This window comes from Macaca fascicularis, chromosome 5 (assembly GCF_037993035.2).
Source record: "Macaca fascicularis isolate 582-1 chromosome 5, T2T-MFA8v1.1".
NCBI lineage: Eukaryota > Metazoa > Chordata > Mammalia > Primates > Cercopithecidae > Macaca > Macaca fascicularis.
The window spans coordinates 147,327,762-147,355,152 of record NC_088379.1 but is presented as its reverse complement, the minus strand read 5'-3'; the positions used below and the strand labels follow the sequence as shown (position 1 = coordinate 147,355,152).

Below are 27,391 nucleotides of genomic sequence, written 5' to 3'. Positions count from 1 at the left end.
CTGTACTCCCCCAAGAATTTACATAAAAACGATAACAGGATTTGAATTCCTAGGACCTGAGTACATGTTCTGAATCAACCATTTACTGGCAATGTAGCATCAACCAAGTCACTTTACTTCTCAGTCATTTGTCTAGAGTGATATTGTCCAAAAGAACATTCTGTGATGATAGAAATGCTCTGTACTGTACCACCCCATAGGCTAGTCATTTGTGGCTATTGAACATTTGAAATATACCTAGTACGACTGAATTTTTTATTTTGTTTGGTGCAGCAGTGGGGCAATGATCTCAGAGGATTGTTATGAAATCAAAGGAAGGGATCTTTTCTATGCAAAAGTAACCTTGATTATCAAAAGGGATAACACCTGGAAAATCTTATGGTGTCCACTAACCAAACAAATGTGACATAGAATATCCAGTGGAGCCTGCTGAATTCCTTCTACCTATGAAACTGGACAACATCCTCCATCCAAGTCCAGGGGTGGAGGAATTTAAAGGGGTGGTATCCAGAAATGTTCTCTATTTCTGAAATTATGGGCAAAAATTATTAAAATGTGATGAGAGTATTAGTACTCTTTCTTGTTTTAACAGCTTTTAAGTACATTTCATAATTTCCATGGCTACTTAGAATGAAAAGGCATGTAATGAACATATGTGGATTTGTGAGACATCTTCACACAATGCAACTACCACTGCTTTAGACAATAGAGGAGCACTGAGCTTTAAAATACTAAAAAATAAATGCTGGCCATGTTTCATAACTTTAACGCAAACTATGAAGGGTAAACTAGATGTTATTTAGAAGTAAATAAATACCAATTTAACTTTATCAAGAATAGCAAATAGATTCTTAGTTTGGAAAAAGACATACTTATTGTTCTTCATTTTTTTTCTAATGCAGTTACCTAAAATTAAATAATAGAATCTGGCTGTTTATCAGATACAAACAGATTTTGTGATTACAACTAAATCCTGTAATAACTGTGTTCCAACTGTCAGTCTTTGTATATAACTTGAGGCTTAATTGTGTGTGTAGTACAATAAGCCGTTATTTTAACTTCAAGTGAAAATTGGAGTGAATGACCACTTGGAATATTCAGTTGTTTTTCCCTGAAATAGTGGCTCATGGCTTGCAACATTAACCACATTGTCATTTATAGGAATGTATTTTAAAAAATAGGCCTGTGATTTATGGATGCAGTTTTTATCCTTGTATGGGTTAAAGTATAGACATTTTGAATTGTGAGCTGAATATGCTGTGAAACCTGACATCCAGTTGAACTTTGCGCAGTTTTATGGTGTCACCCAACCACTTTATGAAATTGAAGCCACCTGCCAGTCATTTATGTAGTCTATTCTTCACTGACTATTTAGTATTTAATTTTTTTCCTAGTGAATAATTTTTTTATGACTTCTTTTAAGTTTGATTTAAGGTCTAATTTTGTTTAATGAATGAAAGCACCTTGGCTGTTAAACTTTCTACCTATGCATACCATGTGTAGTTTTACTGTGTAATAACTAACAAAAGGCTTTATTTAAGTTCTATAGCTATTTTTATTTTTAAAAATGGTATTATAGAGTTCCTTGTGGAGAAATATTTCTATTTACTTAAATTATAACAGTCTCAAATAACATGTTTCTGTCTCTCATACTGGGCTATTTCCTTTGGTGTATACATTTCTATCAGGCTACTTTGTCTTACTACTCTTCTGTAAATTAATTGCCTGGTATTCTCAGATACTCATTACACTAATTACCTTCCATAATTTCTGACATTTTTGAATTTATATACCCAGATTTTTAAAGTTTACCAGTTCTGGTTCACGCTTCCAATATCATAGGTGCTTGCACACAGAATGTTGGCCTCAGAACTACAGAGATTTCTTGTGCATGTCCCTTAGACAAGTCGAACATCTCTGTAGTCGTTTTTCTTTTGAACAAGTCAGGAGAGCATTTGTAAAATGTGGTAGGAGGATAAAAGCCCATGGAAGAGCTTAAACTATATTCTGGATGATTTCCTTCCATCTCTCTCCCACCACCACCAACTGGCCTGCCTCTCAGCTTCTTATGCACTAAGCAGAGAGAAATCAGTGCAATGGAATCCCAGCATAGTTAGTGTGTGGGTCGGGGTTCCATAGAGAAACACAGTAGAACACACACACACACACACACACACACACACACACAAACACGATTTATTAGAAAGAATTGGCTCACGGCCGGGCGCAGTGGCTCAAGCCTGTAATCCCAGCACTTTGGGAGGCCGAGGCGAGTGGATCACAAAGTCAGGAGATCGAGACTATCCTGGTTAACATGGTGAAACCCCGTCTCTACTAAAAATACAAAAAAAAAAAAAAAAAACTAGCCGGGCGTGGTGGCGGGCGCCTGTAGTCCCAGCTACTTGGGAGGCTGAGGCGGGAAAATGGCGTGAACCCTGGAGGCGGAGCTTGCAGTGAGCCGAGATCATGCCACTGCACTCCAGCCTGGGAGACACAGCGAGACTCTGTCTCAAAAAAAAAAAAGAAGGAAAGAATTGGCTCACATCATTATGCAAGCTGACAAGTCCCAAGATTTGCAGGTTAAGTAGGCAAGCTGGAGACCCAATAGAGCCGATGGTGTGGTTCCAGTCTAGAGTGTCAGTCTGAGTTCAAAGGCAGGAAAAAAGCAAAGTCTCAGTTTGAAGGCAGTCAGGCAGGAGAATCCTCTCTCACTTGGGGGAAGTGTCAGCCTCTTATTCTATTCAGGCCTCCACCTGATTGAATTAGGCTCACCCAAGTTAGAGAGGGCAGTGGGCTGTACTGAGGCTACCAAGTCAAATGTTAATCTGCCTCAAAAATGCCCTCATGGAAACACTCAGAATACTGTTGACCAAATATCTTGGCACCCTGTGGCCCAACCAAGTTGACATATAGGATTAACCATCACAGTAGGAAATGCCATATGAAGATAAATTTTTCAAATCTTTCTCTATCCCTAAGGAAGACTTGCTTAATCTAGGATTATAGACCTACATCATACAAGGTTAGAAGACTGAACAATGTCTCATTTCTTTTTTTTTTTGTTTGTTTTTTGAGACGGAGTCTCACTCTGTCGCCCAGGCTGGAGTGCAGTGGCGCGATCTCGGCTCACTGCAAGCTCCGCCTCCCGGGTTCACGCCATTCTCCTGCCTCAGCCTCCCAAGTAGCTGGGACTACAGGAGCCTGCCGCCATGCCCGGCTAATTTTTTTGTATTTTTAGTAGAGACGGGGTTTCACCGTGTTAGCCAGGATGGTCTTGATCTCCTGACCTCGTGATCTGCTCGCCTCGGCCTCCCAAAGTGCTGGGATTACAGGCGTACAATGTCTCATTTCTGCACTGAAACTTGGCAGAGCTTAGCACTCTACTTTAGGGTTAGTCTATATTTTGACTTTATCCTAAATTTTAGGAAAATATAAGAACAATCTGCAAGCAAACTTCATTTATTAAGTCAACAAGCTCAAGCTCATCTCGGATACTTCCCATGGGTAGGAGGCTGTGGTCGGATAAAAAGATGAATAAAGATAGTCTCTGCCACTCACATGCTCAAAGCACTTTTGCCCCATGTTGGAAATCCCTCCTTGAATATATCATCAGTGGGCTTTAATGCTGTGTTTTAAATAGAAGCTTTAAATAGAGCTACAATTTTCTATTTTGGTGATCTTAAGCCTTCTTCTTCTTCCCCCCCCGGCCCCCCCCCCCCCCCCCCCGGTAACTTTTGTTTTCCAAACAGAATTGTACACAGAATTCCAATGTGAATTAAAGAGAAATAGTTGGAGCTGCTGGGTTGGTACAGTAAAGGAAAGAACCTGAGGCCTATTCATTTACTTGCCCTAATTTGTCCAATACTTACCGAGTCCCTATAGCCACAACAGCCCCAGGGATGTAAGGAGTAAAATGTAAAAAAACACTTATCTGTTTAATATTCCTGACAATATTTTATGCATTATATGTATCAAAATTAAAGCGCATTTGGTTACTTTTTTCCCAGTTATTCTGTGATTCACTCTGTCCTTAATTATTTCTCTTTGTTCTTCACAGAGTTGTTTTGTTTTGTCTTTTAATCTCATTTTCTCATCATGTTTTAAAATAGCTTGTGTTTTAAACATGTCATATAATTAGTAGGGTGTTCTACATTGTGGAAGGTTCAGAGGATATAATGACTTCCAGAAACTTGCAATTTTACTGAAAATAAAAAGCATGTGTTTTTGAAATATTTAAACACAGTAAGACAAAGCGAGCCATATAGACAAAAAGTACTTCATGAGGTTATTTCCAGACATCTGTATGAATATTTCATCAAGTATCAAGAATGTCATACTTTGCTGTTAGAATGCAGGGATCTATAGAGCACTAGATGTTTCCTGAATAGACCTTAGCAATTATATGTCTCCTTTGGAGATTTATTTTGTGTGATTTGCCTTTTATTTTTGTAGTCAGCAAAGGGAAATGGAGCAGATGGAAGTAAGTCCCCAAAAGTGTTTAATGTGTAAGAGGCCTAAGCTTATTAATATTTTATTATTCAGTCTTTTCTCCCTAACTTCTTGTGTCAACCTGTTGGACTCTTGCAGAACTGGGAGAAGCTAGAGACAGGTTAGAAGATTTGTTTTGGAGACAGAGCTCTAGTGAGAGTAAAGCAATGAATTCATGAGATTGTATGTGTTTAGCAAGGGGGTGGATTTTCCAGGAAGAATTATTTTGTTGTTATTGCAAAGTAGTGATTGAAAGAGAGAACTTTTGAAAGTATAAGTTTTTGTGACTGTGAGTAAAATGAGAATGTTTACAGATAGGAAAGGGGTATTCTAAAACCTATTTTTCTATGAATTAAAAAATGCATTTATGTAGCTAATCTCCTTTGCTACTCATGCCAAAGGCTTTGTAATGGTATGCAACTGTTTAATTATAACAGTAATGTCAGATTGCTTCTTTTTTTTTTTTTTTTTTTTTTTTTTGAGACAGAGTCTTGCTGTGTCGCCCAGGCTGGAGTGCAGTGGCCGGATCTCAGCTCACTGCAAGCTCCTCCTGCCAGGTTCACACCATTCTCCTGCCTCAGCCTCCCAAGTAGCTGGGACTATAGGCGCCCGCCACCACGCCTGGCTAATATTTTGTATTTTTAGTAGAGACGGGGTTTCACCGTGTTAGCCAGGATGGTCTTGATCTCCTGACCTCGTGATCTGCCTGTCTCGGCCTCCCAAAGTGCAAATTGCTTCTTATATCAATGAAGCAACATGCAGAGACTGGACCACAGGGTGCTGTTATCTTTGGGTCTTATAATTCCGGACACCATTATGCTCTTGAATATGTTTTAGAACATTTCAGTTATTGTGTAGTAACTGGTAGGCGTGCCATTCAAACTAAAATATCCAGGAGTTAAAAATCCCAAATAATAATTTATCTTTTGTTTAGGTTTAGTTTTTTTTTTTTTTTTTTTTTTTTGAGACAAGAGTCTCGCTCTGTCGCCCAGGCTGGAGTGCAGTGGCCGGATCTCAGCTCACTGCAAGCTCCGCCTCCCGGGTTCACGCCATTCTCCTGCCTCAGCCTCCCGAGTAGCTGGGACTACAGGCGCCCGCCACCTCGCCCGGCTAGTTTTTTGTATTTTTTAGTGGAGACGGGGTTTTAGGTTTAGTTTTTAAAGCATGTGAAAGTTTACAAATGTAGTTCTGTAAATCAATAGCCTAGGTTCCAAATCCCACTCACAACCTACCTTCATTAAGTACACTCCATTTGTTTGCTTTTTGTTTTTATTTTTGTTGCTGTTTGTCTTGTGTTTCTTCATTGTATAGTGGAGAATAATGTGAGGTAAGGGAAGAGTGGGCTTGGGGATTACAGTCTAAAAGCTTTAGGGTATTCTAGTGACTCTGAGATAAACAAGTGATTTTACCTTAGCTTCTCCATCTGTGAAACATGAGGGTTCAGGTTATTTTCTGAGCTTCCTTCCAACTGTAGCATCCTGGGAGCTTATGATTCTTATATGAACTCTGATATCTTATAACTTAGACAATCTAGTATAAATATTTTGAGAATAAAAGTAGTATTAATAATTACAGTGGAATAACAGGTATAAACTGGCATATGTGGTTGCCACACCTCTAACATATTGTGGTATGATGACAAATAATGAGGAAAATAAGTAGTGTAACACATATGTGTACATACACAATAAAGGTCTTTTTTTCATCTATGCAAATAATTAACCCGCTGAGCCGGGCACAGTGACTCACGCCTGTAATCCCAGCACTTTGGGAGGCTGAGACGGGTGGATCACCTGAGGTCAGGAGTTCGAGACCAGCCTGACTAACATGGTGAAACCTCATCTCTACTAAAAATATGAAGATTAGCAGGGCATGATTGCAGGTGCCTGTAGTCCCAGCTACTTGGAAGGCTGAGGCAGGAGAATCACTGGAACCAGGGAGGCGGAGGTTGCAGTGAGCTGAGATCATGCTGCTGTACTTAAACCTGGGCAGCAGAGCAAGACTCCATCTCAAAAAAGAAAAAAGAATTGATGTGCTTTGGACTATATTTCTGATTCACGTATCATTAAGACCTTTTGTCTAGTGCTTAACTAACTGCTAATCAACCCCTTTATAAATATATGTTAAACCATTGAGTTAAACAGCAGAATGTCACAAGTGGGGCCCATTCAAGAAGGACATCCCAGAAGATCCAGACTGTATTATAAATCCTGGGGTGACCAAGGAGAGCCAATGGGGCTGAAAGTGTCTGTGGTGAGAAACAACTCTGTTATGTGGAATCTTTAGGAAAAGCAAATAGGAAAGTGTCATTACAGACCTTTAGAGTTCCTGAATATACTCTAGAGAGTACATTCAACATGTACTCAACTCACACCCTTAAGAGTTCCCTATGACTGTCTCATGGAGGAGGAAAGAACTTGTGCTGGTATAAAAACGGGTCAGCCTGACATGTTGGGTGGACTTCACGGTCAATAATGAAGGAAATTTACCCAGTGGGAAGATCAGCAAAGCGTTTACTTGGTGTTCCCTTCATGTAGAGAAGGAGGTAACCTTAGGTGCAGATGTACATTGAGCTTTGGCAGAGTTAATAATCTGATGGGCCTGAAAGAAATAAGACTAGAAAATCAAATATAAGGGATATGAGCAAGAGACATGTAGATGGGGCTGTAGGAGTGAGCACAGTCAAAACCATGCCTATCAGAGAGTAAATACTGCAGAGGAAGCTTTCTGCTACCAGGTGGACATTGTCACGTGTCTAGTGGATATTAGCCAGCCTCCTTTCTCAGTTACTGCAGAGTTTGTGCAATAGACCCATGAGGAGAATGATCTATTGTGGTTGGACTTAGATCTTAGCGACAGAAGCAGGGAAAATGCGTGGACCCAGGACATGGCCTCCCTTTCCAAAGCTAATATAGCTATTGTCGCTTCTAACTATCAAATGCCAGAAGCAGACTGACAGTGAGCCACTGAGATGGTACCATTCCTCCAGGGTACAATAGAGACCCAACATCTGTTGGGTGGCAGGCAAATTAAGTTGCATCTTCTCCACTTTGGAGCAGGCAGCAATTTGTCCTAAGTGGATGAATTATGGTCTAGATATGTGTTTGTCTTTCCGCTTACTGTGCTTTCACTGGCACCCACATCTGATAGCCTAAGAATGACTGATCCAATGATATGGTGCCCCATATAATATTGCTTCTACTAAGGGACATTTGCTGCTGTATCAAAGAAGGCACAACAGTAAGCTTATGGTCATAATGTGATTCATCACCCAACAGCGACAAGCCTGATGGTACAGCGGAATAATATTAATCATGAAAAGTTCAGCCAAGACACCAGCATGAGGAAAAACCTTAGAATTGGGATACTACCCTCTAGGATTAGGATTGGGAAATACACCAAACCAATCGCTGATATAGAATGTTGTATTTATCATACCCAGGACCCACAGTCCTGGGACTAAGGGTAGCCCCTTCCTGTAATCAATAGCAGTGATCTGCTTGTGGTATTTGCACTACCTTTTCCTACAACTTTATACTTTGCCACTTAGAATCCTGGTTCTTGTGGTGTAGTCAGGGGAGCAGTGCTGTTCTGTCAGGGGACACAATTAGAATCCCACTTAAGTGGAAGCTGTGATTGGTTCCATATGTGATCTGGTGTTCCTCACGACGATAGACCAAAAAAATGGTGTGAGATATCCATACTCACCACCATGAGGAGATAGGGCTACTGCCACAGAATCTGAGCGAGGCAAAATATGTCTGAAACTTAGAAGTACTCCACGCCCTGATGGGAAGGAGAAATTACAGCAACCAAGACTCCATAGAAGCAAGAAAACTAAGGGCTTAATTCATCAGGATTTAGGTCTGCAACACCCTACTCAGCAGCAGCTCAGATCAGCTGAAAATGCTGGTAGAGTATGGAGGAAAATCTGGGATTCATGGTAAAGGAGATAGGTGATGAATGTCAATTAAGGCCTTAAGAACTAGTTGGAGGATTGAATATTGTGGCTGGATTTATTACCGCTCTTTTAAGTCTCTGGGGAATCGCAGCTTGCCGTCATTCTAAAGGACTGTACTTAGACTCTCCTCTTGGGAAATATGTGAGGGATCTTATTTTGCATGCTATCGGGTTGTCAGTAGATGGTGCAAGTACATCTGAGTTGTACATGGGGTTGTCTGTCCTGGGCCCAGTTTGTGTGCTTTTCTACATTGGCTCAATCCTAATCCTAAGGATTAAAACCTTACAATCCTAACATGTCTTCACGTTTTTGACCACTTGCTCAATGGTGAGCCTCAGATATTGCCACCACTGTCACCTTATCTCTTAACACCATTTACTATATTAGCCTCTCTCAAGGTGAAGACAAGGCATTAGCGTGTCCCCAGTAGCAACCACCATGGAAGGATTCACAGTAGTTTTGGCAACTGTCATATAGGGACACACCCAGGAAAATTCTATCTCCGTTAGAGTATGGTTTCCCCAGTGGCTACACAAAGGGGCAGATTATGAAATCATAAAAGGCAGAGGACTTAATGACCTGTAGGATGAATCTTTATCAATGAAACATAGAGTATGACAAGCAACTGACATGTAAATGTTCCTCTCTCTGACTAACTGTTCCAAGGTACAAAGGTTCCAAATGACTTCTTTAGGTTTGTTTCACATGACCAAATAGCAGACCACGTTTTCTTGTGAAGTTCTGCCCAGCTCAGTCATGTACCACCTTGTGGCTGCTTTCTTCTCTTCCCTGTATCACTTCTTTTTTTACCTCCTTGTGGTTGACCTGGCATTGCTTAATCTCATTCTGTGCTTCCTAGAGAATCTGGATTGAGATGCCAAGCAAAGGTTTTAATCCAGGAAGTTTTTTGAACACTGAGTGACAAATTAAAATGTCTTTATGAATAAATAGCCCTAGGCTTCCTGATTGGAAAGTTTACCAATTTTCATGCACCAAGTTATCTTCTATCTTTCTCTATTTTAAAGTATGAATATACCTCTCTTCTTTAATGAAATTAATGTGCTTATTAATTTCTTTTTTAATAAATGCAGTGTGTCTCTTACCCTGCTCCATTTTGTTTTGCAATGTTTTCATTACTCTGTCTGGTTTATTGCACTTTTATCATGTAGTTCCCCTATATTGGAACTTTTCTCAGTGCAGAGAGACAGTATGCTCGTTGTTTGTCCTTTTCAGAATGTGTACCTATTTTTACTGTCATTTCTTAAAACAAACAGATTCATCAGTATCCTTCTCTTTATAAATTGTGGCATAATGGAAGAGTGCAATAAATTTTAAACAAAAATTATGGAGTCCTCACAGCTTGTATTAAGGCACTCCTCACAGAACACTAAACTTTTCTGATTACATTTTGCCAAACTTATCTTAGGCAAGGGAATGTACACCACCCCCACTATCCCAGAATGTAGTCAGGGGCTTCACTATCACTCTTCTACCTTCCTCGTCATCTCCCCTTTAATTATTCTTTCTGATAATAATTTAGAGACAATACAAATTGTAACCATATGGTGCATCTATTAGTATTAAATAAGAATTGTTAGCTAATATTTTCATTATAACTGTATGTTGAAAGCAAAACTGAAACTTTACATATTAAGTTGATATATTACACTTGCTATATATCTCAGATACAACCTAATTGCTCAGATTCTTCTGGACTTGGATATATCAATCTTTTGGAATTACTTGTTTGCTTTAGTGGTTGTTGCTTTTTCCTAAACTTGTACATCCTGCCGTTTGAGTGCAAACAAGAAGTTAACTCCCCAATCTTCAACCTTCTCTTTGTCTCTTATTTGGTCATGATTTTTTTTTTTTTTTTTTTTTTACTCTATTGTCTATTGATTAATTACTTTTTCTTCCATGAGTGCTTCATCATGAATACTAATCTTTGGAAAAGTTGAGAGTGACATGAATGTTCACAAAAATTATAAAGACCTCAGATGAAAATTGCAGCAATTCAAAATTGCAATCCCATTGGAACAAAACAAAGACAGCTACAACCATTTGAAAGCAAGTCACATTTTTGCACACCATCCATTATTCTTGCATTTAACAGAATGTTAAAGATTCTACAGCTTGTGAATTTATTAGCTTGGTATTTAGCATGTTTCATGGCCAAAATAGCAAAGAAGCTTCATTATTACTGGTTAAATTAGCCTCATGAAAATGTTGTTGGTAAAAGGTTACAGAAATGAATAAGAGATCTAACCAAGCAGCATATTGGACCATTTATCACTATAATTTTAAAAAGGCATTCTGATGATTTAAATTAACTTGGCTAAAGGGTAGAGATTTAGATAAAAGTTAGTAATTGAAGCCTAAATGACATGGTTAGCTCTTCTTTTTGATAAGGACAGAACAATGCATACACATACAGTAGTTTCATACATTGTCCTTTTGGCAGAAGCTGAAGCCAATAAAACCATACCTGACAATACCATTTATTTGTTATTCGGGCTTTTTTTTGGGGGGGGGGAGACAGAGTCTCGCTTTGTCACCCAGGCTGGAGTGTAGTGACCCAATCTCGACTCCCTACAACCTCCATCTCATGAGTTCTAGAGATTCTCCTGCCTCAGCCTCCTGAGTAGCTGGGACTACAGGCACACGCCACCACGCCTGGCTAAGTTTTGTATTTTTAGTAGAGACAGGGTTTCACCATGTTGGCCAGGCTTGTCTTGAACTCCTGACCTCAGGTGATCCACCCACCTCGGACTCCCAAAGTGCTGGGATTACAGGCGTGAGCCTCCGCGCCCGGCCGGGCTTTTGCTTTTTAAAGAAATATTTGTAACTATATTATATATAAACGGAATTACCTAAGTATCTCATGTTTGCTTCCAACATGGTCAGATATCCCTTCCCACATTCTTTGATTCTGTATCGTTGAAACTTAAAAACTTAGCCATCTTTACATAGAGGTTTTACGATTTGCTTTTTAACTGATATCTTCCCTATGTATATAAGAATAGGAAGTCTGCCATCTTCGTGAAAATTTCATCAGGGAATTTAACATTTCTAATTTTTTGCCCTTTGACATATGTTTTTATTTGTGTGGTCTAAACTATTCATATTTTTTGTGTGCTAAAATAATTTTTTAAAAATATTTAAGCTAATAAGCTCATAGAACTTTCCTGGTAATTATGATGAAATAATTTCTTACTATCTTGACAAGTCTGACTAAGGGTTATGTGTCTATGGATTTAAGATAAAAGTAAAGTTTTTCCTCTCTTCCACTCTTAACAGAAACCAGGAGATAAAAGAACTTGGTGAGCTTTCTCCACATTGGGACAATCTGCGAAAAAATGTCCTTACTCACTGTGACCAAATGGTGAATATGTACCAAGACATTCTGACAGAACTGAGCAAGGAAACAGGTGTGGAAGCAATAACTCTACTTACTCAAAGTGAATTGCATTTCCTGCTTGTGAAATGAAAAAATAATAATAAACTGATTTTATGTAGATAGGAGAACTGGAGATTTTTTTTTAAAACTCTTTTACTTCTAACTTTAACATCTTAAAACAAAGAAAACAATACCCTATTTTACCTTACAGAATTATTACGTGAATAATTGAGAAAATTTTTTAAAATATTGAATTTCTAAGAAGAAAAGCAACTCATAAATATAGGATATGTTTTTCTTTCTGAAGTTATTTTAACATTTTTCTGTCAGGTTTATCTTTTAACATGCATATTGATTTATCATTATTTACTAATAATGTTTCATTTCTGGTTTCCATCAGGGTCCTCTTTCAAATCAAGCAGCAGCAAAGGAGAGAAAACATTAGAATTTGTTCCAGTAAATCTACATCTGCAAAGAATGCAGGTACACAGCCCTCACTTGAAAGGTATCATCATAAATTATTCTTTTCAAAATGGCAAATTATATTACAGTATGTACTTCTTTGAACAGCTTGAGTATTGGCAGAAGTCAAGTTTAACAATTATATAAAGTTGAAAATGAAACAATTGAACCTCATAATGACCTTAAATCCTGCTAAAGAGACTCTGATATTTTTGTTGCTGTATTTTTGAGAAATATTTTATGATTGTGGCACCTGGATTGAGGTAGAGATGAAAATGCAAAATGAGTAATAGCATCCTTAAGTAGTATTAACGGTGGCTAATAGGTAACACTTGTGCTCACTTGAATTAGGGGAAAAAAAAGAAAGAAAAAACGAAATTTGCTCATATTTTTCCTGTCTTGAGAAACCAAAGCCCCAAAGTCGACTAATATGCCAGGTTTTTATGACTTACTGGTAATTATCAATAGAAGCCCCCTTTTCTATGGGGAAAAAAGTGAGTATAGTAAGGTAGAAGGTGGTAGAGTATTTAAAAGTAATCAGTTGTAAGAAATATTTGTCAAAGAGAAATAGATAGGTTTTTCTGAACGTACCTGAAAATGATCCAGAGTGACCAATATGGTGTCATATTTATTACCATTATAAATAATCCCTCACCATTTATCAAAAATATACTTTCCAATATCTTTTCATCTCTTTTCCTTAACTTATTACTATAGCAATTATGCAAATTCAGGATGACTTTATGCCCTGGTTTGCTGGCAAAAGTCCTAGATTATGTCCCTGTCCCTGCATATGCCTATGACCATTGTTAATGGTACCCTTGCTTCCTTTCCTTCTTAAATGTTTCCCTGTTTAAAAGACTAATGCTGTGGTCATCTTACTAGTACCCATCTTTTAGGGGTCACAAAGTTATCAAATTCTTTAGGATAAGTGCCTAAAAGTGCATACAAACATACTTAGAGAGACATCTAAATTCTCATTCTGACACTCTGTTTTGTAGCCCTTGTTACAACATAGTAGTTACAGGTTTAGAAAGGTTAAAACACAAGAGCTGTTGTACACTGTTAGTGAAAATGTAAACTGGTGTAGCCACTATTGTAAAAACAAATATGGAGGTTCCTAAAAAAACTAAAAATAAAGCTACCATAGGGTCCAACATTCACACATCTGGGTGTTTATCCAAAATAATTGAAATGAGAATCTCAAAGAGGTGTTTGCACTCCCACATTCATGGCAGCATTGTTCACAGTAGCCAAGACAGAAAAATGTCCATCAATGGGTGAAAAGATAAATTGTAATATGTACAAAGAATGGAATATTATTCGGCCTTATAGAGAAGAAAATGCTGCCATGGTGAGACAACATGGATGAACCTGGAGGATATTATGCTAAGTGAAATAAGCCAGGATACAGAGGAACAAATATTACATGACACTACTTATATGAGGAATCTAAAATAGTCAAACTCATAGAAGCAGAGAGTATAATGGTGGTTTCCGGAGGCTATGGGGAGGATGAAAAGAGGAGGTATTAGTCAAAGGGTACAAAGTTGCAGTTATGCAAGATGAATAAGTCCTAGAGAGTTATGGTACAGGATAGTGTCTATAGTTCACAGTACTATATTGTATACTTTAAAATTTCTGAGGGGATAGATCTTATGTTAAGTGTTCTTATCAGACACATACACATTAATAATAATAGCAATATTAAAGAGAGAGGAAACTTTTGGAGATGATTGATAGGCTTATGACATAAGTCGTGGTAATGGTTTAAAGAGTATGTATTTATGTCCAATGTCATCAAGTTGTATACATATATATCGCTTTTTATATGTCAATCATATCTCAATAATATGGTTTTAAAACGTGAAAGTGAGATCTAAGTTCTGCTTTAGAATTGTCTGAAATTTTGTAGTCTGAAAAATTAAACTTTATTGTTTTCTAGTGTTTGCATACCAACCATATATACATCATCAGCTGATTTGCAAGTTTAAGTGTGATTATACTTATTCTGATGTATTATGTTATTATATGTGGTGATCAAGTATATGAAATTTTAATTTAGGTCTTATTCACCACAGATTATGTCAAATGAAAGAACTGAATAAAAAGAGAGATGGATTGGCCCAAGGCATTTAGAAACTGCTGTGGTCTGAATGTATCCCCGAAAATCATGTGTTAGAAACTTAATCCCCAGTGCAACAATGTTGGGAGGTGAGACCTAAGGGGAGGCATTTGGATCAAGAGAACGCTACACTTATGAGTGAATTAATGCCACGATAAAAAGAGCTGTCAGAAGCAAGTTTACCCTCTTTAGCTCTTCTGCCTTGTAGATTCACAGCATTTGTTCTCTCTTGCTTTTCCACCTTCTACCATTTAAAAGCACAACAGAAGGCCATCATCAGATACCAGTGCCTTGATCTTAGACTTCCTAACCTCCAGAACTGTTAGATAATAATTTATATTTTTTAATATAAGTTGCTCAGTCCATAGCATTATGTTATAGCAGCACAAAATGGAGTAGACAGTAGTTCTTCCTTAATTACTGAGTGTCTGTCAGTAGTTTGAATAGAATAGGTAATGATTTATAAAATAAGCAAAAACAAAGTGTTACAAGTGTTAAAGAAACTAAAATACTTAAGAACTATCTGACAATCAACATAATGTTTTTCTAATAGCCAAAATGAAAAGGCTTTTATGATGTAGTAAAATGTTTATATTATTTTAGAGTGTAACAGCCTTGGGCTTGAATTGTAGCACTACCACTTTTTACGTGAGCTGAGTCTGCTATTTAATCTTTCCAAGCAATTTCATTCTTATTCCTGATTGAGTTAGGGTGTGTAAAACACATAGACTGATAACATAATAGTAGCTTTATTATACATGTGACATTTTGCATCACTGGAACAAAATGGATCTGTTTTATAAGAACTGATGAAATTAGAGAAAATTGATCAAGTAGGAACCTATTAAAAATCAACGAAGTCTTGAACTAAGGAAATAGCCAGGTTTAGATTAAAGATGACTTAAAGATGCATTTTGGAGAAACCATCACATGCAAATACTTACTGACTGAGGGAATAAGGCAAGGAAGGAAAAGGATAATTTGCTTTACAGCCGTGGGTAGATGACAGTATCATCAAACCAGATAGATTTGTTTGGGACCACATACATATGAATTCATACTTAATTATGTATTCAAGTGTTTATTGATTAACCTTAAAATACTTCCACCAAACAAAGAGAAATTATGATCAAAGTGGCCTTTTACTTCATATTTCTTTCTTGAAAATGAAAGAACCATGTACTATGCTGTTGTCCAAGGTACCATCTGAAAAATAGAGTAAAATAGGATGAGGACAATATGTTTAGTTTCTGAATCTCTGATTTGAAGATTTGAAAGAAACAATCTGGCAACTAAAAGAAAGAAATTTAGAAAAGCAAACAAAAAGGGTGTGTGTGTGTGTGTGTGTGTGTGTGTGTGTGTGTGTGTATACATGCATGCATTTTCTAACTTGTTTGGTTTGGGATATGTATTAGTTTTCTAGAGCTGTTATAGAAAAGCACCAAAAACTGGGTTGCTAAAATAGCCAAACTTATTTTTTCACAATTCTGGGGACTGGAAGTCTGAAATAAAAATGTCATCAGGGCCATGCTTCCCCTTAAACCTATGGAGTATTCCTTCCTTGGCCTTTCCTGGTATGTGCTGGTTTGCTGGTAATCCTTTGCCTGCTGATGTTATATGCCAATCCTCTATCTTGCTCATGGTGTTCTCCTGCCCTCTCTGTATGTCTGTTTCTGTATCCAAATGTCCCCTTTAAGGACAACAATTATATAGGATAAATGGCTTTATTTCAACTAGATTATATCTGTAAAGACCTTGTTTCCAAATAAAGTCACATTCTGAGGTATCTTTCTTGGGAGGTACGAGCAAACCCACAAGAGGATTTTGAAAGGAATTTCTTACTTGTAATGACAAATACTAAGGAATACAGAAAAAAAAATTAATGTTACAGATCTTGGGTACAACCCAGAAACTAGAAGATTTTTGACAAAGTAGTTAGCAGAAAGACTGGTTCTGGTCTTTGAAGAGCTAAAAAGAAAATATGGGAAAAGGCTAGATGTCCTAAGAGCCACATTAATGGGAAAAGTACAGAATTGTATTGCATATATAACAGCATGCTAAATTATCAAGCTTATGTTTTAAAAATATTTATATAATATTAAAAGTTATTAGTTGAAACTGGAGTTCAGATTAAGTAGCTGCTATGCAGACTAGGTCACCAACTACATGTTATAATACAGGTTGAAAACTCCATTGAAATTTTGGGTCCTTGCCACTTACTACTTTGACTTTAACCGTGTTATTTGACCTCTTTGAGTGTCATTTTATTATTTGCAAAATGAAAAGCTTAAAAGTTTTCATGGATGGTAGTGAATCAAATATTCTACTTTCTTTCATAACATGTATTTAACAGATTTTGGATTGCAGTTGAATTTATTTAAGATTTGTGGCTACTGATTTGAATGTTTAGCTGAATATTGCAAGGTAATAATGCAAGTAAGATGGGCTAAGCCTTGGCATTTTACTGGCAAGCTATTTGGATGTGGTCTAATTTTTTTTTTTTTCATTTTTACCATTAGTAAATTGTGTCTTCACATTTGACTAATAAGCCTGCTATATTTGGAGAGGAAGCTTTGCAAACAATAGCTGGCAGAGTCACTAAATACAAGGCTAATATGTAGCTCTTGAAATAAGTAACTGAGCAAAACTAATGTTGTCATGTCTCATACTGACAAATGGAATAACCTGCAGTTAACTTAGGGTGCCCTGAAACTCATTAAGTTAAGTTTTTCATCCTTATTCATCACTTAAACTAAATGCAACAAGTAGAATACTCACCACAATAGATCTTAGCCAGCAGTGACAAGAATGAAACGTAAACCCCAAAATTAAAAACAAAAGATTTTATACTAATATACTTTAATAAATTTTATTTTCATGGCACATCAATTGTGAATATTATGGAATATAAATTCCTGTAATGTAATATTCTGTTTTATTTTATATGTTATAGATATACAATAGAAAAGTATAATATTTTGCTTTAAAATGTAATGAAATCGAACTAAAGCAGCTACTTTGTTTCACAGCAGACACAGTTTATGGATCCGTTGTAATCTATAGTACTGAAAGCCTTCTTTATGTAACTCTGCATTATTAATATATTAGCTAACTCTAAGCATGAATGTTTTGTAAATATTAGCTATATAGCTATGGTTTTACTTTGTGAGCCTGGTCCCCTTAGATATAGCTGCTTGAGTGATCGCAGTGCCTGACACAGCATGTGCAAAAAAATAAAAAGAGAGTCTGGTGTGATCACTTCACCCAAGCTAAATCAATGGAGTTTCACTCGTGTATTCTCTTTGGGGATTCAGAGACAATCTGTCCTCACGAATTTAACTCTAATTGTGTTCTAGGGAACCAACAAGGAAGAAAAATCAGACATACAGTAATAAGGCAGTCCACAAAAAGAGAGGAAAGGCAGAGATAGTCTCTCATGGCTTTTCAGTTCCTGATTTGAGCCCACAGGGAATGAATGGGCTTGCCCTTAGTTTGCATGAGTGAAACACACCTGTCAAGCACAGCCCCGCCCACTCTCATTGTTTTTGTTTGTTGTTTTTCGAATATCTCAAGTGGGATTCTGTAAATTGGTATGAAAAGAAGCTTAATTAAAATATGTTTAAAAAATGATTTTATATCATAAAGCTGCAGTTGAAATCAGGTCGAACAGTAGCCAATATTTACTGTGTTAACTGTGGAGGAATTAGCTAACCTCTTTGGCCTTTCATTTTATAATCTCTGCAGAGAAGGAAGGAGCAAAAGAGAGGAGCTTCTAGAGCTCTCTGATTTCTGTATCTCAAGAATTTGAGAGTATCACCTCATCAGTGAAGCATAATTACGTTAGATATATTTAATAATGATGTCAAATTGCTTGGACTATTTTGAAACAGATTTCCCTTAAAAATCCCTAAAGGCTTGCATTCCTGTCAAAGGCATATTACGTGCCATTTTGAAATCGGGGATTATATTTAAATTGTTCCTTGATATGAGGTCAGCATGTCTTCATTTTTGACTTTAGCACTATTTTATAGTTGTAGAAATTTTAGAAAGATCTTCTGGGAAAAATAGAATTATCATCTCATTTCTATTATTAAATGGCTTTTAAAAGGCTACAAGGCAGCCCTATTATTAAATCTCAAACCAATCCGGTGTCTTTAGCTTTACAAGACTCAACAACTTAAATTCTACTTCTCTATTACTTTTTATCTATTACTTTGGATACTATGCAATTTTCACAAAGCCAAAGACAATTTTTGAGACACTATAAAATGTCCAAAAAGGAAGACACATTTAGAAGAAAAAAAAAAAACGTATTTTTTTTCTGAAATTTTCTATAAAAAATTCCCACTTAGATTTTTATAACTGTCTCTTGATACCAAAAATTTGAAGAATTTTATTACACAGCTAAGGGCTATTCAAATCACAAAGATACATAAAGAACAGGATATGGCCATGGTAAAAGCTGTTCAAAAAATCATAAAGAGCAGGGTACAATAAAAAGATTTTTAAAATGATAATACAGATTTTACCAATCAAATTGTTACCTTAGAATTTTAATTTAGTTATCTTATAGGTATTGTTACTTTAGAATTTTAATTTTGTTTTCTTATAGGTTATTTTTTTCTTGTACATTTTTTCTCTTTGGAGGAAAGCAATCAATTGGAGTTAATTCTAAATTTAAAGGAATACAACTGCCGCAGCTAAGAATGAACATGGTACTTTAAGTGTATACCATTCTTCATCCACTGAAGAGACCTGGAAATAAATCACATGGTATACATAGATCAGTCTACTGTTTTGTAATAGTTCCAAGTGAAATTCAAGGCTGAAGGGGCAAAGGAGATAAACCTAGCTGTTTCACATTGAGATACTGGTAGCTGATAATTATCAAATGACAATTGCGAAATATTAAGAAGACTACCTAAGATAATAAATTTGTAATTTTCATGAGAAGTATTGATATTTTAACAATTTGAGTGACCAGTTTTAAATGTGAGGGGAAATATCTCAATTACAGTTAAGGATTACACAACTGTACATAATGTTATTTCAGACCATGTGACAGACCTAACATACCCGTAGCTGGAGAACAAAGCTGTTTCTCTTGGCTTAAATTCATGTCAGTTCTGAGAATAACATTCAGCAGCTACTTTCCAATTGTTTTCTTCAAAGACACTCTTTGGCTATCAAAGTTAAAAGTTTAAAACTTAAAACCAGTTTTTTGAAGACCTGAAGTGTACAAATGCTATTTAAAGCCAAACTCTTTGGACTTCTTTAAAATATTCACACAAAGATTCAAGCTTTTTGAGGAGTGGTTCTGATCAAGATAGGTAGAATCAGAATGCAATAGAGGAAATACAAAGAGAGGGAGGCTTTGTTTGCTTTATAAGTATCTAGACATAAACCATATCTAGTGTCTTTGTGGAGAAGACCTCTTGATATCAATGGAATATCATAGGTTGAAAATGCCTTTCTAGGAGTTAGATAAGGTGCTACACTTCTGCTAGCTGTGAGAGTTTGTCAATTTGAAATTTGTTCTATGAAGTTCAAAACCGAAGAATGTTTGGGGACTTTTCCCCTATTTTTGCTCTCTAGTACTTTCACATTTGAGAACACATAAGTCTGCTTATTTTTTTCGAATCCTGATTGTTTTGTTGCTTATCAATATGTCTGTCTTAGAATTTATTATCCCCAAACTGCTTTATTTTTAACCTACTTTCATTATGTTAAGTGATAATAAATGATCAATAAAATTATAAAAGTGATAATAAAAGGAATGAGAAATAAAGAATAGAGGCAGATAAGGAAATAAATATGAAAATATGTATACACAATTAGTATAGTACATATGTTTTCTAGTCCTAGCTACTGAAAGGGAAAACAGGGACACCATAGTAGCAGTGAGCATAACTAGTCCTCAGAGCTTGATTTCTAAACACTATTCCCTAATAAAAAGGATCAAGGTTTACTGGAAAACTGGTTGATTGCAGGGCTGAGTCAGGGAAAATACAAGATGATTCTGGAGCATCTTGTGGCTCTAGAAAGTAGTGACATGCTAAAAAAAAAATGTTTTTAATAGAATAGTTATATATAAAGGGCACAATAGCCAAACTTAAGGAGCTCCCAAAACACAAAGCTGGCACAACTGGAACAGCAAAAAGATATTACTGAGTCATTAACCAAATAAAAAATTCCCATGGGCCTATATTAATATTAATAGACAACAGAATAAGTAAATGAATGGAGGAGAAGAGTCAATCATGCCTTTCAGAAGAATTCTGATTAATAATGTGAGAGGAATGAAACAAAAAATTACTATTCAGATATATCAGTAACAATTTAAGATCCATCAATGAGTGCAAAAAATAGTGAGTGAAAGTTTAAGCAGAAAAAGGATATTTGCATAGTCTCCAAGTATGTCCCCCCAGATTTTTACTAACTTTCCAGGGGAGAATTAACGTCAGTAGTGGCAGGCACCCCAATGCATCAAGGTTAGCCTCAAAGTAGTACAGAAACATACACTGATACGATGCTCTGAGAAGGGCACATCACCTCTGTAGCATTCTGCTCCATATTGCAGAACCTCAGTCTAATGACAAACTGTAAGAGAAACCCAAGCTGAGGAACATTCTACAAAGTAACTGATCAGTACTCTTCAAAAATGTCAAGACTATGAGAGACAGTGAAAGACTTAAGAACTCTCATAGATTGGAGGAGCTTGAGAAGACCTGACAGCTAAATGAAAGACAAGATCCTAGGAGAGAAAACAATGTGTGAGTGGAAAAACCAACCTGAATACATCTCCTTAAAGGAATTCTATATTCCTTCCTGTTTTCGACAGCATATTAAAAGTTAATTCAAATTCCATGGAAATATTGATAGCAATTTAGTTATAAGCTCTTTGATCATTTATAGACTATAATCCAGTATATATATACATATATACACACATATTCCTGGGATCTGTGTGTATATGTGCATCTGTGTGTGTGTGTGCATGTGTAGCCAGATTCTAATGTTTTTATTGACAGAGTATATAAATATTTTATTCATCAGTTAAGAATATTAATTCCCTGCATGATCTAACGACAAACAAGACAAACCGAATTGAGCATCTAAATATTTATATATTTATTTATTTATCGACATTTTTGAACACCTACAGCTTACAATGATTTCCATTTGAAGAAAAAGACATTAAATGGGCCGGGCGCGGTGGCTCAAGCCTGTAATCCCAGCACTTTGGGAGGCCGAGACGGGCGGATCACTAGGTCAGGAGATCGAGACCATCCTGGCGAACACGGTGAAACCCCGTCTCTACTAAAAAATACAAAAAAAAAAACTAGCCGGGCGAGGCGGCGGGCGCCTGTAGTCCTAGCTACTCGGGAGGCTGAGGCAGGAGAATGGCATAAACCCAGGGGGCGGAGCTTGCAGTGAGCTGAGATCCGGCCACTGCACTCTAGCCCGGGCGACAGAGCCAGACTCCGTCTCAAAAAAAAAAAAAAAAAAAAAAAAGACATTAAATGCACAATGCCGTATTTTACATTGTGTGAAGCCTAGAGAAGAAAGTAAATTAACTATCAAAATTATTTTATGCAATGTGAAAAGTAATACTCTGATAAAGATATGAATTTAGGACTATGATAAGAAAGAGGAAGAAGTAAGTATTTCTAGCTAGATACATTACACAAAGATCTCTGTGTAGGAACTAACTTAGCAACAAGGCCTAAGTATGAAATTTACAAGAATAAAGAACAGAAAAATGAAAGAGAGAAGGGCAGTTTAGGTAATGGGAAGAGCCTTAGGAGAGTGTGAGAATTGGAACAGGATTAAAGAAAAGGCATGTAATTAATTGTGTCATTTACTTTCTATATTCTGACATCTTAAACAGAATATGTAGAATATCTCTCCATGAATTATCTTGAGTTAGGAATATGAATCATAAATATGATAAAAGCCAGATCTACTATTTTCCCTCAGAATATTTACACTTATTTATCTTACAGCCACTTGATGTTTGCCTATATTATGAACTTATAAAATAAAAAAGTGAGAAAGATACTAAAATAAATAGATGAGAAATTGGAAAAGAGTTCGCAAACTGTAAGTAATTCAAGGGATTATAAATAAGACATTGACCCTCTGAAGCGAAGGAATCCTGCAGGGAACACAGGGAAGGAAGCCAAAGATGAGAACAAGGAAATGAACAGAGTGATAAGAAAAGGGAATTGTGGATATGACATAAGATTGTGGAAGGATTTTTTTTTTTTTAAGTAAAAATAGGGGGAAAAAAGCATGGGAGAAAGCTGGAAAAGAAAAGCTTAAGAAAAAAGAAGTATTTTAAAATGAAAAAAAGAACAAATGAAAACTATAGCAAAAATAGAAACAATACCTGGATGAGAAAGGTAATTAAGATGAAAATTAATTTTGCTTATAATTTAAGTGTGTACCTAGTTGCTGCTGTAGTAAATCATGCTGAAACCTCTGTATGTTTGATAAATAAGAATTACATCAATTCTAATACAGAAATTTTTGGTCCTTAATTTTAAATATTCACAGGAAATGAGGGTCACCCTTGAAAATAGTGTGTGTTCTGTAGGTGTTTGTTTAGTGAATGAATAAAGATTAGGATAATATAGGTCAGGTCAGTTTAATCATTTTTTAATTTTTATAAATTACAAGCTTTTATTTGCCCTCTGAGACCATAATTAACAATAAATGTTTAATCTTCTTTTTGATGTGATCACAAAAACATCTCTATTTTAGAAACAAGCATCTAGAATGTTAACACAAATCAAATTTATTGAGCATCCAGTATATGCTCATTGTTGCTGCAGCTAATGGAAGAATCTAAGCGTGACTAAGACATCAAAGGTTGTTTATAGTATAAGTTTTTTTGTTTAGTGAATCAGACTTTGGAAAATATATCAGATCCAAAACTTACTAGCATTAAGACTAGACAAATTATTTAATCTCATGGAGAATCTGTTTTATTATCTATAAAGTTGGGGAAATTATATTTATCTTATAGTATTATTTTGAAAATTAAATGAGATCCTGAAAATAGAGTACCTCCTAGAGTAAGGGTTCAGGTATGCACTGAGTAAATGCCAGCTGTTGTCATAATTATTCATTCATTTAGGAACTTTTATTGTGCTCTTACTATATTGTCACCATCATTATTATTAACATTGTTATTGTTTATTAAATATAATTCTTATCCACAAATAACATATATCTAGTGAAGAATATGAGTCTTAAGGCAATTGTAACAATTTTATGACACATTCATTATTTTATTTGAATATAGAAACTATCATAAGGAATTACATCTTCAAGGTAAAGACAAAGCAACGTGGAAGTATAGATAAAAATTATTATTCTGACTGGAATATTCAGAAAGGCTTCAAAGAGAAGGTGATAATTGAGTTTGATTGCAAAAGAGCAGTGGGATTTCAGTAGCAAAGAAACGGAAGGGAGGTTGGGACGGAAAAATATTCAAGTCAGAGAACACAAAGACGAAGATGTAAAGACTTCAAGAAATGTGGAACTACTGTTGTAACTGGACAACAGACAATCATGCTATAAATGAGGAGTACCTCCCATGTGTCAGGCATTGAGGATATACTCTTGAAAATGACTACAATAATTTTTTCCTTCCTTCCTTCCTTCCTTCCTTCCTTCCTTCCTTCCTTCCTTCCTTCCTTCCTTCCTTCCTTCCTTCCTTCCCTCCCTCCCTCCCTCCCTCCTTCCCTCCCTCCCTCTTTCTTTCCTTCCTTCTTCCTTTCCTTTTCCTTTTCCTTCCCTTTCCCTTTCCCTTTCTCTTTCCTTTCCTTTCTTTCTGATGGAGTTTCACTCTTATTGCCCAGGCTGCAGTGCAATGGCGTATCTCGGCTCACTGCAACCTATGCCTCCCAGGTTCATGTGATTCTCCTGCCTCAGCCTCCCCAGTAGCTGGGATTACAGCTGGCTGCCACCACTCCTGGCTAAATATTTGGATTTTTAGCAGAGACAGGGTTTCACCATGTTGGCCAGCCTGGTCTCAAACTCCTGGCCTCAATTGATCTGCCCTCCCCCGCCTCCCAAAGTGCTGGGATTACAATAATTTTCACTTTCATGGTGCTTATAATACACTAGATGATGTGACCAAGGAAGAATTGGACCCAGGTCATAGATGACCTAAATATGACCTTAAGGTGTTTTAATGTTCTACTATGAACATTTATAAGGAGGAATTAAGTATTGAAGGCTGTGTGTCAGATAGAGTAACCGACTGGCCACTCATATAGAAGTGAACTACTGCATTGTGGATGCAGAGAGGCTAACATTGAGAGACAGTAGTCATCCTGACAAGAAATGAGGAAGGTGAGCACTAAGATAAAGATAAGTAACATGAACAAAGATAATTAAGATTTTGTAACAGAGTTGTTAGAACTGATGTGATACAATGATGAGGGAAGGAGAGGAATTGAACATGATCTTGAGGACTCTACTCTTGGAGGCTTAAAGGAATGTGTTTTCTGTATTTGTCACAGGGAACCAGGAAGGAAGAGCCAGTTAGGGTCAAGAGTTAGAACATGTTAAGTTGAATAGGTTTTGAAACTCAGACTTGCCCATAAAGCTGTTAGGAATTGGATTATTTTGTTTGGAAGAGGTCAGAACTAGTCAAGAGATTTCATAGTCCTTGGTAAAAATATGGTGTGAAAACCTTAAAAGGGATGAGTTCATAAATAGAAAATAGAATTAAAAGAAAACATCAGAACTTTACAGAACACCTTGTTCATAACTTTAGGAGTTGTATTATAGATGGTTCTATAGAAACACAAACTCCTTCATTTAGATTTAACAATAAACAATCAGTTCTTTGTTATGAGAGGAGGAGACCATTCAAACACCATGCTGCTTCTTTTCCTGCTATTTCAAAATGTCTTGGTTTCTTCATAGATGTCTAGAATTCTCATGAGCAGGGAGGTGGATGAATAGAGACTGTTTCTGTTCCCAGAGAGTCGCTTTGGAGGATGCTGAAATTACGGACGAATTGAAGACACAGATTCACCGTAAAGCTGAAACAGCTAAAGTGTCAGGGCCTGCCACTTGCATAGGCCTCTTACAAGACACTACAAGGAATTATAAACATGCTTGTGGGCAAATGTTTTTGCAAATTTGGCAAAAGTTAGTTATTTAAACTTTCATTAATTCAGAGTTCTGTCTCTATTCAGATTTCCCCTCCCTTTTCCTTCCCTTCTTATTGGGTAGTTGTGGAAATGCTACTGGCAATGTTTTGGGGGAAGTTGAAGTAAGAATACATTTAGTTTAGGTTTAGTGGAATATATGTCTACATTTTTTGTAAAACAGCTTTATTGAAGTAAAATTGACCTACAAAAACCTGCATATATTTTTACAACTTGATGAATTTGGACATAGGCATACCCCCATGAAGCTGTCACCACAATTAAGGTAACAGACAAACCCATCAAGTCTAAAAGGTTTTTTGTGGCCTTTTTTTTTTTTTTTTTTTTTGGTTGTTGTTGTTGTTTTAAGAAGACTTAACATGAGATATGCCCTCTTAATACATGTTTAAGTGAACAATACAGTGTTATTAACTATAGGCACTATGTTGTACAGCATGTCTCTGGAACTTATTTTGCATAACTAAAACTTTATGCCTATTGAATAACAACTTTGCATTCCCCCTCTCCATTTCCTGACAGTCACCATTATATTCTCTGCTTCTATGAGGTTGACTATTTTGAATACTTCATATAAGTGGAGTGTTTGTCCTGGAACTGGCTTATTTCATGTAGCATATTGTTCTCCAGGCTCATTCATTTTGTTGCAGATGGCAGAGTTTCCATCTTTTTTAAGGCTGAATAATATTTTTAGTCATTCTGTATATTGTTGGTATTGCTGGTCACCCGGTTTTTGGCAGAAATGCAGCATATTTTGTTGCATTGTCATGATAATTTGTCTTTTTGCATTTTAATTAACATGGGAACTCATTCCATTCAGAAGACTGAGCCCCAGCGTCATTTTTCCTTTCAGACTCAAAAGTTTATTTTTATGGGGAAATAGACAAAATTTACTATATCACCTTTAATTGGTGCGATTGTTTCTTATACAGAAAATAATAATCGTAGATAACATTTACTAAATGCTTACCACTTTTAGCTACTTTCAACTACATTTTATAAGTGAGGAAACTGAGACATAGAGAAGTTAAATAAGTGGCAGATCTGGAATCCAAAGCCAGCACTCAGGTTCCCATCGGTAACTTAAACCACCAGGGAACCCTTACTCTCTGTCACTGAGTTCGAAGCCAGAAGTCCCTGAGTGTAAAATCCTTGGGGTTTTAGACAAAGCAGTTAACTTCTACTGATCCTCAGGCTTCTTATCAGGTAAATGGACAAAGCAGTTAGCTTGTAATGGTCCTCAGGATTCTTATCAGATAAATGAAGGTGGACTAGAATATAATGTTGGTAACTTTGGGGTGATCTCATGACCCTTTGAGAAAGCTGTGATCCCTTTCCATGACATAGAACAGACGTAATTATGTAATTAACAAACATTCTTGGACACCTTGAAACCAGTGTCTTAGCCCTAGGTTAAAATCCCCTGAACTAGAAAAAATTTAAATTTCTTACAAATCTAATATTCTGCTATCTTAAGAAGAGCTGACTTCTAGTTTATTAGTGACTTTTTAAACAGGACACAGTTAACTATTAAGTGATTTTCATGATATGCCTTATTGATGGGTTGGTTTGTGTTGTATTCTTTCTTATGATCTTGCATTTTCTGAATGCTGCTGACATCTTTCGCTTGAAGACTTTTTTTATTGAAAGAAAATTTTTAGATGCATCTGGATTGAACTGCTCTGAAGAAGTTATGGTGTTTACCTGAAGCTAATAAAATAATTTATGTTTTCCTAGTAAATGAGATCTGAAGAACAACCAAAGTGTCA

At 36.4% G+C, this 27,391-nt stretch overlaps 1 protein-coding gene across 8 annotated transcripts in view; it reads left to right on the top strand.

The window, feature by feature from the left end:
* Positions 1 to 27,391, top strand: part of INPP4B (inositol polyphosphate-4-phosphatase type II B) — an 822,790-nt gene that overhangs the window by 631,748 nt on the left and 163,651 nt on the right. For all 8 annotated transcript variants that reach the window (XM_005555983.5, XM_045391863.3, XM_065545524.2 and 5 more), the window contains 2 exons: positions 11,747 to 11,877; positions 12,247 to 12,351. In XM_005555983.5, coding sequence (XP_005556040.1) covers positions 11,747 to 11,877; positions 12,247 to 12,351 — 236 coding nt within the window. The remainder of the gene's footprint in view (positions 1 to 11,746; positions 11,878 to 12,246; positions 12,352 to 27,391) is intronic.